The sequence below is a fragment of the Triplophysa rosa genome, linkage group LG1 (genome assembly GCF_024868665.1).
Source record: "Triplophysa rosa linkage group LG1, Trosa_1v2, whole genome shotgun sequence".
NCBI classification, from domain to species: domain Eukaryota; kingdom Metazoa; phylum Chordata; class Actinopteri; order Cypriniformes; family Nemacheilidae; genus Triplophysa; species Triplophysa rosa.
The window spans coordinates 22,224,004-22,239,822 of record NC_079890.1 but is presented as its reverse complement, the minus strand read 5'-3'; the positions used below and the strand labels follow the sequence as shown (position 1 = coordinate 22,239,822).

The following is a 15,819-nucleotide window of genomic DNA, read 5'->3' as shown; positions in this document are numbered from 1 at the left end:
TATCTGAGACAATCTAACCTGTTTATTCAGTTTTACATTATAAAATTGAACAATTTGTAAGACATAACAGCTTGCTTTTAACTATTGCACTTAACCAAAATGAGTGTGGTCAGGATGATTACACACTGAATATCCAGTGTCCACTTACACAATTAAAAACAGCCACAGTTTTGACCCCTTATTTCATTTATTTCAAGATTTACATATACAACAAAACAGGCAACATTATACAATTCATAATAAACCAGACATTTCGTCATACATAAGCTACAGACTCCAGAACATGGTCAATTGTTGTGAGACTAATCTGACATCTGTTTCACATTTGGTCAATATTGATAATCATGTCATGTTGTAATTCAGGCCATTGATGTTAATTCTAGCTCAGCTTTAAAGAAAAGCACCGTGTACATTATCCTGTGAAGAATCATTGACCAGTAGAACAAAAACACATCCTCACAGAACAGTGTTTGTGATTACAATTCCGAACATGGCACTTGTAAAAACATAAATGGTTTGGATACAATCATAAAGAATAAGCACAAAGTGTATGTCCACAGTAAATACTGTTTTAGTGTAGACTCTGTTAAGGCTTTACAGATGTAAGGCATTGAGACTTTGTTGATGTTTTTTAATTTAATTTCAAGTTAAATATTGTCAGTAAGATATATAAGGGAAGAAAACGTTGTGCCTTTTGAGCTACACCATAAAAAAAAACTGTACACCAAGTAAAACCTGTAGCCATAGATTTATACCCACGATTATATACATCAGGCTACAGTGTAACGATAGAAAAACGAAATATTTATATGTACTTAAAATGAATACACATGATATTTTTTCCTCTTTATTTTTTAAATTATTTGATTATCAAATGTGTATAAAAATCTACTTTGTAGACAGTGAAATATTCCAACACATCAGAAGTGCTAGGTAAAACACATGAAACAAGCTTAAATAAGAATGGCATTTGTAGTCACTGTAATATTTTCTATCCTCCTTGCTTAAATTTGGCAGTACGTTTAAGTCCTATTCTAGTTTATCCCTTCAGTGTATGTAAATACTTCAGTTACACAAAAATAATATTAAAGTTTGTATAGACATTCCCAAAACAAAAGCTATTCATTGTCCACTTCTACATTCTGTTCTTCTAGTGATTGACACAGGATCAGAATTCCATTTTAGTGATGCAAGATCACTATAGAAACCTTCTGCGGTGGTCTGTCTGTAAGCAACAGGCTGTGGAGTGCAGACAAAGGACAGGTGTGTCCTCAAGCAGTGTAAAGATGAGGCATGCAGAACAAAAAAGGTTCTCACAGCCCACAGCTAAGCAAGTGTTGAACTACAAGCCCTCATTTTAGTTTAAAACAAGAGTTTGTCTGTTTTAAACCTCAAAGAGATAGCACCTTATTTTCCTTTTAACCATTCAATATGAGAGAAACAAAGCAAACTATTCAAATCAAATCAAATTAAAATCAAAATATTTTAAGCAGCATACACGTCGTGTTTTGTAAAACACTTAATTCTTCACCTCTACTGGTAAGACAACCTAAAAAAGAAATAAAATAGCTTACATCTGTGTTTATAGTTCTGTGCAAAATGTGTATTTTATTTTACCACGGTAATCTCTTTCCTTCTTTTCGTGTAATATATTGTGCTATCAGTGTATGTACAAATCCAGAAGTGTGTGTTTAGTAGAGGGCACTATCATTATAGGAGCTAGGAAAGGTAGGGCATGGCCTGTTCCACGGCAGACCTCCACTGTAATCTGCATTGGGAAGACTTAACGTGCTGCTGCTCTTCAGCCTGTTCTTCAGACCCCAGCTAAGGAATGACGGTTTCTTCGCCACCTTGCGAGCCTTTGGGTTTTTATCATCCTCATCGTGTGCAAGGCAGATCATGGAATAGGTCTTGGGCAGACCACCGCAGTATGTTGCACTCTTGGTGGGCTGCAGGGTTAAGAGAGAGCGAGAGATAATTAAACTCATAACGAACACTTGATCTGACCTGAACTAAATCAGAAACACTTTAATAGTCATTCAGAGAAAATCTCACAATCATTTAAGAATTGAATTGAACTGTTAACAGTTAAATGTTCCTATTACGTCATGACATGACTCAAGTACAATTAGGCACATTGTTTTTGTTGATTCAAGGACAATGTATTCTTGTTCAGAGTTAATCATAAGCCTATCGTGTTTTTAGTGTTTTTTTCTATTAAAGTTATCCAAATATTTAATGTTTTGTTATACGTTATACGTTTTATGGGTGGTAAAAAAGGAAACAAAAAAAAGAAAAACACATTATGTGACCCTGGACAACAAAACCAATCATAAGGTCCAATTTTTCGAAATTGAGATTTTTACATCATCTGAAAGCTGAATAAATAAGCTTTGGCCGAGATACAACTATTTAGAACTGTGGAATCTGAGGGTGCAAGAGAATAAAAAAATTAAGGTTGTTAATCAGAGGTGCTATAGCAGGCTGTTGCTAAGAAACAGGTTTGTTTTAATGCTCTCTATTGTTTCCGGCCATTGTTGTTAGCAATTTTGCTGCATCCACTGATATATTTACGGTAGGAAATTGACAAAATATCTTCATGGACCATGATATTACTTTTATATTACTATTATGATATTTACTTAATATCCTAATGATTTTTGGCATAAGAAAAATCTATAATTTATATACAATAATATATACACAATATTCATATATGACAGATTTAAAACAGATTAAAAAACACTCCACACCACTTGAAGTAATGTTGAGCATCATACAAATAGTGTTTTAATAATAAAAGTTAATTTTATAAAAGAATACAAATTATGCTGCCATACAAAGTTGCCAAAATCTTTGGTAGGATTCAGCATAATTGTATTAAAACTAAATAAATATTCACAAAAATTAAATAATTAGGCTGCCAACATTTAAGAACCGCCCTTGGCTTAAGAGCATGCCTATGATGCATAAAAATGCTGCCTACGTAGGCATCTAACTAGGTTTTGGAACGGAGCCAGTGTGCCATGACTCGCAAGAATGACAGCGATAGCAGATATTTTAATAGCGTCTGACTTAAACCTCACAAGACAATGATTCATTTGAATAATCACTTAAAAACATTTACAAGTTTCTTTAGACCTTTAGTAAGCCCTAAATGTTTTGTGGACTAGCTAAAATATATGATCATTTATTACTATTTATTGTTTATTTTGTTTATAATGGTAGATATAATTGATATAATTTGATCTATTGCAAACTGACTGAAAACCAGTGCAGTTATATAAATCTTTTTTTACTAAACTGTATTTTTCTATTTATCCAGTAAGAGAATGACAGGCTTTTTTGAAAAGAAAACGTACCATTGGTTGGCTGCTACTGTCCATCATGCTGACCACTCTGATGTTGATGCCCTCCTCATCCACGTCCTTTAAAAGCTTCATAACATCACTCACTCCCATCCATTTACAATCTGTATCACCAACAGCTACAAGGTAATCTCCCTCTTTCAGTCCCTCCGCCTGGTGATGAAGAGATAGTGGAGAGAAAAGAAAGGAAAGAGAGAGAAAAGGTCACAGTGAAGTAAATCACATCCTGTGAGGGTGGTGCTTTGTCTGACACTTCAAATATTTATGGTATGAGTTTATCGGCACGACCACACTGCTGCTGATCACCATAGAGATGGCTTCTGAGAGGAGTCACTCGTGCGTTCCAACAAAAGGAGCGTTATTTGTGGGAGAGACACAGCTGCTTTAGACAGCTAGAGACTGATATGGTCAAAAACAGGTGCAGTTTGAGTGAACAGGGATATGAATGTGTAATGTTATCATTCAACTGCTGTGGTCAAAGATAAAGTCTGCTCTCCTCAGCTTCAGAGGCTCTCGCGTGTTTAAAAAGAAGATCAAGCGAACGAGGAAGAAATGATCTTTCGCAAATGTAATGACAACTATTGGTTTCTGTTTGTTTTCTGTTTGCCTCCACATTTTAAGTATCTGGAGAATTTCTCCCCGAACCCTTTCTGTGTGTGAATACTCACCGCTGCGGGACAAAGTGGATCGAGTGACTGTATCTGAACAGGTGGCTCTCCCTTCAGAGTGAATCCAAGGTCTCTGTCCTGTAGTCTCAGTCTGATGGTACGTGGAGCTGTCCATCTCTGCTTTGCTGAGAACACTGACAGAGGCCCCTACGCAAGTACAACAGAGATCACTATGGCAACCCACAATACAGGAACACGTTGCTTTGCCAAACGCAAAGATGGTTTTAACACACAAGGTCAACCTCACACACAGGGCGTTTTTAACTTTAGCCTGCCACCCTGGTTGCCTCTGGCTATAAATCCGGCCCAGCTCATCATCCAAATATTTGGCTTCATGGCACACTGACCTCATGCTGGACATCCAAATAGCGTTGCTCTTATGGTGAAGAAAGTTTATTTAATCATGAGAAGGGCTGTCATCTGTAGAGATGTTAAGATTGTAAGGTTTGCAGCATCTGTACAGTATGCTAAGGTCATCCAACTTAATGCAGGATATGCGAAGCTTAAATCTACATCAAGCTGAACTCCCCATGTACTACGGAAATGTAATTTCAAGTAAGGGGTCATTTAGAAGCGCCTGTGGCAAACACTACAGGATCACAGCAGTGGTTCTTTGAACTTTCTGAAGGTCATCTGAAGACATCGGAAGGCGGTAAAACTCAAACATATGCCTCCATTAAACTAACCACATCATAAACTCTGCCTCCTTCACCTGAAGGAGGTGCTGAGTGAATTAGAAAATTATGTGAGAAAAATATGCTGAGAAAATTATTGGTGCTCCTCTGCCCACACTTCAGGACCTGTACGATTCCAGAGTGAAAAACAGGGCAAGAAAAATCATCATTGACTCCACACCCCGCACACAAACTTTTTGAACTCTTGCCCTCTGGCCGGCGCTTTAGAGCACCAAACACCAGGACTTCCAGACACAGAAGCAGCTTCTTCCCCCAGGCAATCTCCCTCCTAAACAGATAACTGCTCCTTAAGAGCAATATTCCACTTTCACTACTCCTATAGTGTGCACTATAGTGCCTTATTATATCTACATCTTATGTATACATGTATATAACACTACCTCTACTTACAACATTATCCATTTGCACAAGTGTACATACAATCTGTTAATATGTATATTCTACTATATACTACCCTGTACAATGTCTCTTATATGTTATTATCCCCCATTTTCTGTAAAATAGTCTTTATTTTATATATGCACAATTTAGAATCTTTTAGACTGTAAATCAGGGGTGTCCAATGTCGGTCCTGGAGGGCCACTGTCCTACAGAGTTTAGCTCCAACTTGGCTCAACACACCTGTTTGGAAGTTTCTAGTCTGCTTTGTGAGACCTTGATTAGCTGTTCAGGTGTGTTTGATTAGGGTTGAAGCTAAACTTTGCAGGACACTGGCCCTCCAGGACTGACTTTGGACACCCCTGCTGTAAATCGTATTATATTGTATTGTCATTGTGTTGAATGTCTGTACTAGAAGCTTCCAACACCAAAGAAAATTCCTTGTGTGTGCAAGCACACTTGGCAATAAAGCTCTTCTGATTCTGATTCTGATTCTGAATTACCCAGATCCCCACAGCTGGAGGGAACGCAACACACGTCACTGTGGTTCTAGAATGTTTGCCCAGTTCTGTACACCAGGTTTAGAAATCTAGTAGTACGGAGTCAATAAACGTTTCCAATTTTATAGAAACTAGTGCAGATGAGAAACTTTATAGTTCAAAATTTAACTTAAAAACAGATGAGTCTACATATACTGTAATGTACTGTATACGTGATAGAGTTGACAAGAGTCGTAAGAGTTGTAAAATCAAATAAATAAATTGCTACATACACAACAAAAATGTGTAATAGTAATTTATCTGTCTGCCAGTGGAGGACCAGGAAAACAATTGTGTTGGGAAAAAGTGTTGAAGAGTGTTGCTTGCTTAAAGGGATAGTTCACCCAAAAATAAAAATTCTGTCATCATTTACTTACCCTCTTGTCATTTCAAACCTGTGTGACTTTCTTTCTTCTGCAGAACACAAAAGAAGATATTTTGAAGAATATTAACTGGCCCCCATTGACTTGCATTGGTTTTGTGTCCATACAATAGAAGTGAATGGGGGCCAGTGCTTTTCAGTTACCAACTTTCTTCAAAATATCTTTTGTGTTCTGCGGAAACAAGAGGGTGAGTAAATGATGGCAGATTTTTCATTTTTGGGTGAACTATCACTTTAAGAACAACTTTTCACCATGATGCTCAGTCATTGTGGTTGGTTGCTAGGGTGTGAGGTTTGTTTGAATGGTAGAAGGTGTTCTTAGTCTATTTTAAACCATTACTAAGGGGTTTCTGTAGTGTTCTGGGTATTGGCTAGGCTAGGGCATTGCTGTATGGGTGTTCTGGGTGGGTGGGTGCTTGCTACACAAAAATAAAGGTGCTCAAAAGGTTCTTTACAGCAATGCCATAGAAGAACCATTTTTGGTTCCACAAAGAACCATTCTGTCATCTCTTTCTTACTTTTTATAATCTTTTTTCGCCACAAAGAACCTTTAGTAAAACAGAAAGTTTCTTCAGATGTTAAAGATTCTTTACCAAAAGGAACCAAAAGGTTCTTCTATGGCATCGGAGAGGCCTTTTGAAGCAGCTTTTTGTGTATGTTAAGGCAATGCTAGTTATTTTATTTCCCACCTCTAAGCTTCTATTGTATTGTGGACCCTGCTATGTCACTGGTCCCTTAAAAGATTTTGTGATTATTTTCCATCCATTCTCTGCCAGGTCTAGCCAAAGTGTGATGCTTAGGGTTAGGGGTTTGTTGACATCCCTAACCCAAGCATGAGAAAAATATTAGTAATGCTTGCCTTAGCAAGCACCACTATAAAGGGTGATTTGAGATACCATACCATAACAAAATTCACGTTTAAACCAGGGTTATTCATATTAGTATTGTTAAAAGATAATCATACTCTACACACTGACCAAGCAAACTTCACAATTACAAAAAAATTAAAGTTGGCTGTCCATAATTGTGTGCACTATTTAGATTGTTGAGGTTGCTGTCCGTTTAAGCCAGTGTGTACAGTTTAATCAACATGGGTCTGTTCAACAGCACACACATGCTCACTGAATGCTCTTTTGATTTTTGATTTTTACTTAACGTCTAAGAAAGCTGCAAATCTGCAAGAGCATTCATGTGCTGTGAACAGAGCTCAAAATGTAAATGGTGTTTCTGAGTAAAATTAGTAGCCCACATACCAGCCGCTGGAATAAGTCTGCGACTTTCACCTTGGTGGCAGCTGCGACCTCCATCTCTGCTTTCTTTTCGGTCTTAGCTATCACAAAAGGAGAAAAAACGAGCCATTATGGCAAACTCTAATCATGTGTCAGGATGATTCAATGATGGACCTACTGCAAGTTCCTAATAACATGTAATCATTCTGTTTAACCAAGTGACAAAGTCAAACATTACATTATTAAACCTGCGTGACAAGGACATGGCGTCATTTATCAGGAAAAACGTACTCATGTATATTCTTTTAAGCAATTATTCTATATCTCTGACTTACAGATGATGTCTGGTGCAACCATATAATCTGTGAACTCATCTTCTTTCTCGTATTGTTCAAACTTGGCAAGAGAGCGTTTGTGGCTGGCTTGCAGGATGTCATTCATGATGTCTAGTTTCGGTTGACAGAGAGCGTGCGTGCGGATTGCTTCTTCGTTTCCCATGATGGCACGCTGCAAATGAGCTTTACCTAAGAAAACAAACAAGAAAATGAGTTCAGTAGGCTAAAGTGGAATAACTTAAGGATCAGTAAATGATGTCATATTTTTGCATTTAGGGTGAACTATTCCTTTCATCACCTGGATAATACAAACAGGTCTTTAAATGAGAGAGTTAAACACGCATGTGTATGTGTCTCTCACCTATTCTCCGCCTCTCTTCCTTATTTTTCAGGATGTCCAGAGGGGAACGTCCATCTGGCATGGCATCATAGAGTTGAGACAGAGCCTTCTCTTGTTTGTCCTCATCATCACTGGGGGCCACTACAAACACACACACAAAATGTTTACATTGCATTATTTTGCATCATATTTTATTGCATTTAAAACATATAATGTAATGTAATGTAATGTATGTGCATTCCATTAAGTTTCATCTCAATCCACTGATGCCATCTAACTGTTATGAGGTTATGACATTATTTATGTATCCTTTTGTGCATTTCTGTATGCTGAGTCAAAGCGAGCTCATCAATAGCTTAAGCTGTGCCTGTCATGGAGACGCAAAAACACAAAAGGAGTGAAAGGAAGGGAGATGGAAAATAAGAGACGGAGGGAGGGAGTTTCTGTTTAAAGAACGAGAATGTTACATAATCCCATTTGTTCTGGCATAATCTCTCACCAGCCTGTCAAAAGTAGACCGGGATACTGAAACTTCTCTGCCTTTCATCTCTCTCTCTCTCTCTCTCTCTCTCACTCACTTTTAACCTTAAAAAAATGTCTTCGAAGAAAAAGTCTATTAAAGCTCTGATATTTGAACCCTTTTTAACTCCCCAAAGAAAAAGGAAACAGTTTATATAAATGAGATACAAAGGGGACCTTTAAAGGTTTCAGTGGGCCGTCGGCCAATTGGAGACAGGCAGAGGCCACGATCGACTGCTTGACTTACGCTGGTGGTCCAGCAGAGCGGTGGAGACAAAGTAGTGGGCAAGAGCATTGTAGTGACTGGTCTTGAACTGACACATGGTAGACCAGAAGAAGGGCACGTTGTTCCTAATGGGGTTCTGGATCATGCACTGGTAAACTTGACTGTAGGTCTCTGCCACCTGAGAACAGAAAAGAGTAAATGTCACCACCACTCAAATTCCGGACAGAGGTGTAAATGTAGGCTGAGCTTTGAAACAACCATATACTGATAGCATCAACAGGTCATGTATTTGTATGCAACTGTCACTCATACTGACATCCAAGACAGAGTATGTATAGTCATGAAAAGAAGCCTCATGTAGAAATAATTGTGAGATATGCACAAAATACATTAAGTTTGAAAACAGTAAATAAAATATCCAGTACCTTGGCAGCCTCCTGGGCCATTTTAAGCAGGCTGAAGAACTCATTTCGGATTCCTGGCAGAGTGATGTGCTCAAACAGACACTCCTGCGCCTGTGCCAGCATCATCGGAATCAGCATGCTTAACATAGCAGGACTCATATCATAGCTTGGCGTGTGTGTAAATGTCTCCTTTAGGTAGTGCAGCACACCTGCATTACAACATTCGGAAAGTCAAACAACTAGATTTAGAATTGAAAGCTTCCTATGTAATTATAAGGTTAAGTCTACACTTACATTTGCATTCCTTTGCAGTCAAATGCATGGCTATAAGTAAGCAAACACCCAAATATGCATTTACATGTATGCATTTGGCAGACACCATTATCCAAAGTGACTTACAATGCAATACAAGGTGTAGAATTTATCAGTATGTGCTAAAAAACACACGACCTTTATGCTCTTAATGCAATGTACAGGAACACTTTAGACACATTTAGATTTAGACAAAGCTTGACACAAAAGCTTTGTGGGATCAGGTAATGCTGCCTGGAGCACATAAGGCATTCCGATTCATCCCAATAGGGTTCAGGTGTGGGTTTTGTGCATTGAAGTTCCCCCACACCAGAAACCTGGCTTCTTGTGCATGGGGCCTTTTCATGGTGGAACAGAAAATCTATGCCCATTTCAACTTGCTTGTCTAAGCAGACTGCATGTTTGTATGTTTGATTTTATGAAATGGTTGGTAATGGGTGTAGCTGAAGTAGCCAAACCCCACATATTTGTGGCCATGTATGTCAATCTGTGCAGACGCCCAATGTGATTGTTGACTATATATTACACAGAAATGTCCAGCATTATCTGGCTTATGTCCAAAAGCATCGTCATTTCCTTCCTCATTTTACGGAGAGCCCACACAAATAGGCAGGTCTAAAAAATAACACTTGTGTGACAGTGTGTCAATCAATCATCTTTGTCACGGCCCTTCGTTCCAGTGGATATCTCAAAACATCGCCTGTGATGAAAGAACACAAGGCTTGGCTGTTATGATAGCACTGAGAGCTTATGAAAAGCCAGCCTAATCTCTCTTTTTGTCACTGTTATAGTAAGGAGACTAAAATCAACACAGCCACTGAGTTCCCATGAGCTGTGACAAATATGCTTTTGAGGGGGAAGACTTACGCCATGGTTACAATCTCTGATCCGATGTTTTTAAAGCCCACTTACACCACCTTATCTAAACACAAACAAAACCCAAACGGATAGTTTGTTCTCATGAGACAAGTCGCACAGCAGCGAGAAAAAATGTCTGATACGCTTTCAAGTTTCAGATACTTCTGAATTGTCTAAACACATATAGACCTATCTATATAAAGTGTCAACACCTCTCACCTGCAGATTTCTGGAAAGCAGTGATAGCGTCTTCGAGTCCATCTTGTGTTTGTCTGTTGGCACGAGTGCCAATCTGTGAGTAGAGAACTGCCATATTGAAGACCACGCTGGCTTTCTCCAGAGAGATGTTTTGTTGGCATACAGGTATGCCAGTGAAAGAGTCATACCTATACACACACACAAAAAGAGATTTCTTTTTGATGATTTAGTTACATAAGTAACTGTTATAATTCAGATATAATTCCGTTAATCCTGTCAGGCCTATTATAATGACGTAATCCTGTTGTATCTGCTTGTCTAGGATATACAAAAAGTTGTGTATGCATTAACATAGATCAAAGGTAAACTCACAGCCCAGTCAGACCAGTTATGTATATCCGCTGAATTTGTCGTGGTGTTTACAGCTGTAATAACTCAAGACTAGAGCATTTATGCTGGTGCTGGTAAACAGGCACCTACCATGTGAAGAAAATGCCAATCTGACGCGTAGGGGAGAAGAACCGAGTCTCCAAGAAGGAAAGTTGACTTAAGTACTTGGCAAGCAATTCTACACCAGCATCATTGCGACTGGGGGTCCGGCATGCCTGAAACACCCACATTTATATCAGGACATTCAAAAGGACAGCTTCTACTTTTAAGTATATGCATTTGTACTTCTACTGTTTACAGATGATCTATTGTTCTTATTTACAATATGCTTACTGTACACACAGCCCCTTAGAGCAATGTGGGACAATGACTCGGCCAGTATCGGGTTTTGTAAACATACGGATACCACAGTAACACTATACCTGTCTCAGGTCCATCAGATCATCTATCTGATCTTGAAAGTTTGAGCCGTCTTCACTGTAGTGTTCCAGAATAAAGTCCTGTTGAAGTAAAGCATTTCATTCGTTCATTGTAATGTCAACACAAACACAATCACCCCATACAGTCACACATTCACAGGCCTGTTCTTCTTGTTAAACTTGTCTGCAGCCAGAGTAACAATGACAGACATGCTAGTGAATCTATGACACTGTGTCATTACAGTGAAGCTAAATAACACGCTGGAAACAAACCAAACATATTTGGAGCAAACACATTACCTTACATGCCTCAACAAACATCTTAAAACCCACATCTTGAGGAAATAATATGATATACGTTAATATAACTGACAACTTTTAAAGGAACAGTTCACCCAAAAATGAAAATGTCTTTATTCATTCACCCTCACTCTTGGCCCCCCATTGACTACCATAGTAGGAAAGATTTATTTTGTAACTTTCTTTGTTCTGTTGAACACAAAAGAAGATAATTTGAAGAATGTAGGAAAGCAAACAGTTCTGGGGCACTTCTGCCAAGAACTGTTTGGTTACAAGCATTCTTCCAAATATATTCCTCTCTGTTCAACAGAACAAAGAAATGTATACAGATTTGGAACAACTCGGGGTGAGTTAATTATGACAGAATTTTTATTTTTGTGTGAACTATCCCTTTAAAACAGCAACTACGTTTTATTGAGTGTTTGGCTTCCTTGATTATAAAGTGACATACTTTCTATTTTCACTTAGACAGGGTTTAAAACTAATAAATCGGAAGTGTGATATGAACATTGTTGGGGTGGTGTAAAAGAAACAGACCTTGAGCGGGACAGAGAAATCCACATCTTTTGTCTCCTTGAGGCCCAAAGGGATGAGTGGGATGCTGGATGTCTCCCTTTAAAAAGGAAAGAAAGAAAAAGATTGAGAAAAGTCAAGTCTATTGTTAATGCAACAAAGATGTTTTTTTCGCATCAAACGTGTTTGCCTGACTATCCAGCCTTGATAGATATAACAGTGTTGACCTTGAAGGATGGGCTTGACTTTGAGACTCTGCTATAGTTACAAACCGCCAGACAACAGAATGGGATAAACAGAAATGTGTAATAACCACACGCACACAAGAGGAAAGACATGAACAGAAGTTTGTCGATCTCCCTGTGGATGAGCACATGTGCAGGCCTGGTTATAAATATTCGATAAAATTCCCAAGTTTAAAGTGTACCACAAATCACTCATAACATGATATCATCTTGACATCTGTCAAGCTCATGTGATGAAAACATCTTAACCCGTGCCAACCAATCAAAGAGCAGAACACGCAGACTGCAGTGAGGCACACTAAAAGGCGAAGCAGGTTTTGTTCCTGTCCGCTCTTCAGGCCATGAGAAAAGATTGCGTTTAAGAAACACACAGAGAGGGATGGGGAGTATGAAAGAAATTAAAGAATGAGGTTCTGTCCGATACAAACACACACACACACACACACACACACACACACACTACTGGCTGTAGACAATGCAGCATTGTCTACAGCCACAGGAAAGACCTTGTTCTGTTCGGACTTCTGTGCATGGAACGCAGGTGATAGCACTGCTCTGATGGGAATGCTGCTTTCTCACACTTCTTCATAAACAGAAGGTGACAGACTTTGTTTGTTTAAAAAAAAAATTAAGCTGGAGAAAACACAAGCCTGAGAGACAAACCAAAGTGTAACCAGAGCCTCAGCGCAGAGAGAAAACTGAGGCTGGTATGCAGCAGTGGTTCCAAAATAAAGGGCAAAACCAAAAATACACACACATACAGTGCAAACATTGACACACCTACAACTTTACTATTGTTCTAAATATTTAACATAGTAGCCTAAAAATAAAGCCATCAAACTTTTTTTGCATTCATATTTATTCATCCGACCCCGGTACCTGGCAAACAGCTAAACACAATATAAAATAGCATCAACTAACATTTTCCTTCAAAATGTAAAAAACAACATTTTTTTCTCATGTTTACAGCTGTACACAAAGAGATGTAATTACTGATGTAGGTCATTAGTTCAGAATGCAGGTACAGATGTCTGCAGGAGGTATTTCTGGTTTACAACAAACCTTCTAGGCACTGTGGATAAACACTCTTTCAATAACGCCTGGCCCGGGAGGAACAACCCTAAGACTGTTATGAGCACGTTATGAAGCTAATGCTGATGCTCTGCTAAGCAGGGTTTGGGCTGAAAATATGGCCAAGCTTTCTTAGACGAGAGCGAGACTGCTATTCACGCACAGACGGTGAAGCGTGCCAAAGACACTCGAGCGTGTATGCGTGCACTGCACACACACACGCTCTCACTCGCAGTGGTCTGAAAAGCAAATGAGGGCTTAGAGAGGATGTAAAGAGGACAAGAATCTGACCGTAACCAAGGAAACACACAGACTCACACACTCAGTGCCTTGAATTGAAATACTCATGACCTTCAAAATAACACGTATTGATGCACAAACACAGATTCACCTGGCTGCCATCAGACCGCTCGTGTCAACACAATTGTGGCACAAAAAGGCAACAAAACACACAAAGGCTCTTGTCAAAATACACACATTATATCTCCTCATCTTTTACCTCTAAAGCAGTGGTTCTCAAACTGGGGTCGTGGCCCCTTGGGGGGTCCCAAGATGGATCACAGATTTTGTGGCATTTTATGAAATAGAAATTGATCATAAATTTTATGCAATCAAACATGATCAGAAACCTAAAGAATTGATGTTTCAGCATTGTATAACTGAATATGTTTTTGTTTCAATTAAAATTTTAAGTTTAAGATTACAAGTCTTTCTAAGGGGGCCGCAAAGCGATGCACCCTACACAAAGGGGGCCTAACAACAAAAAAGTTTGAGAACCACTGCTCTAAAGGAAAACTTCTGAGAGGGGTGTTTATTTCCTTCTATCAATCAAACCACCTCAGCAGCTTGTCATGAACCAGTCTGACCAGTCATGTGTAAATAACCCTCTTTCTATTGTGAATTTACTTCTGTCTTTGACAGAGAAACTCTAGCTGGCCTGAAGTCAGTCTGGCTTTCATGAATGTACTTATCGAGCCCTTGTGTTCTCTTTAAAGCTCAGCCATGTTGACAGTTGATTTTTCAAGTACAAAGGGGAGGGCAGGTTTGTTTTTCATAGAGGAAAGTTCAGTGACATGTGTGGAGAGTGTTGGAAAGCACGAGGAGACACTCCTATAGAATTTAGCATTGTGAGCCGAGTGTGATATTTTCAATATACGGCTGGAATGTTTAAGCTGACTAAGGCAAAGCATCTGACAGGAGGTCTCAACTGTTCACAAATGCAGGAAACATTTCATTTGTAGCACGAGAGCTAATCTGGTTTTAAATAATGCAAAAAACAACAACACGCTATTTTATTGTTTAACCTAAATCTCAAAATTGATACTTTCTTAACATCTTACTGTATCTACCAATAAGCATTAAGAAGTACCTTCCAATAGATCCTAAACTGCTCTTAACACATTTGACCATGTTTAAATAAAAAATGTCCTCTTAAAACTGAAAATGTGCTCAAAGAAGATTATGCCAGAGAGCCATATTACAAGATGTTGTAACTGTTGTATCATTCTGTACACACCCCACTTACGACTGTAATTCATGAGGGAAGGTCTGTGTGTTCTGAATAATTAGACATGTGTAATATTAACTGTGTGTTCTATCTCTAGAATGTTATCAACTCTAGTTAGACAAGAGTGTGCTCTTACTGCACATTCTCTAACTTTTTTGTATCCGAGTCAGTACCATGTTTGTGTGTACTCACTGTACGTTCTGATAAACTTCCACAGAGCTGTTGAGTCCTTCCAGCTGTCCCATGAGACGCTGCAGATCTGCATTGACATAACTTAACTCCAAGGACACCTGGTCACGAACTTTATTATTGGATGTCGCCCTTGAAAAGAGAGAAGAAAGAATCAGCAAGGGTCAAGTCATAACCAACTCAACACAGTGGCACAGTCACAGTTTCACATTGTTCTTTTGCACATGACAAGAGTGAATAGTGCATGCAGTACAACCATAAAACTTTGATCAAACACATATGAACAAAACATGACACAGAGAAAGATCTTTTAGAACAAACATCTGATCAAAAACCACACAGGCACTTCATAGTGACATGAATGTGTCTGTGACTACTATTCTAGACTCCTGTCAATGTGATGAGGTCACTATGAACAGGTCATTTTGGACCTGAGACTTATGACCTCTATTTGACAGTTAACAACTGCAAGTTATTTTAATCGCACACCTTCTCACAAACCCACCTGACTGGGGAAAAACATCATAACCATATTATAATAGTTCAATGCCAAACCCATGTGGAAAATAGAAAGACTTATTTATCCTAAAGCCAGTGAAACAACAATGCAGATGATTACATTCCTCAGCTGTCATGTAAATATAACTTCAATGAATCACATTCATTCTTTGTTAAAAACACCTGTAAACATCTACCTGAATGGAAAACTACTTATTCTGTACTCTGCTTTTCTA

At 38.6% G+C, this 15,819-nt stretch overlaps 1 protein-coding gene across 2 annotated transcripts in view; it reads right to left on the bottom strand.

Annotated features, from left to right (window-relative positions):
- Positions 1-20: 20 nt before the first annotated feature.
- Positions 21-15,819, bottom strand: part of rhpn2 (rhophilin, Rho GTPase binding protein 2) — a 21,523-nt gene continuing 5,724 nt past the window's right edge. Inside the window, exons 3-15 of one of the 2 annotated variants that reach the window (XM_057339984.1) lie at positions 15,089-15,217; positions 12,098-12,173; positions 11,264-11,341; positions 10,932-11,056; positions 10,473-10,639; positions 9,105-9,292; positions 8,701-8,857; positions 7,956-8,075; positions 7,595-7,783; positions 7,284-7,360; positions 4,037-4,183; positions 3,363-3,521; positions 21-1,949 (exon numbers count right to left, since the gene is read on the bottom strand). In XM_057339984.1, coding sequence (XP_057195967.1) covers positions 1,692-1,949; positions 3,363-3,521; positions 4,037-4,183; positions 7,284-7,360; positions 7,595-7,783; positions 7,956-8,075; positions 8,701-8,857; positions 9,105-9,292; positions 10,473-10,639; positions 10,932-11,056; positions 11,264-11,341; positions 12,098-12,173; positions 15,089-15,217 — 1,870 coding nt within the window. In that variant the 3' untranslated portion in view covers positions 21-1,691. The remainder of the gene's footprint in view (positions 1,950-3,362; positions 3,522-4,036; positions 4,184-7,283; positions 7,361-7,594; positions 7,784-7,955; positions 8,076-8,700; positions 8,858-9,104; positions 9,293-10,472; positions 10,640-10,931; positions 11,057-11,263; positions 11,342-12,097; positions 12,174-15,088; positions 15,218-15,819) is intronic. The other variant, XM_057339994.1, reaches the window with a different exon arrangement.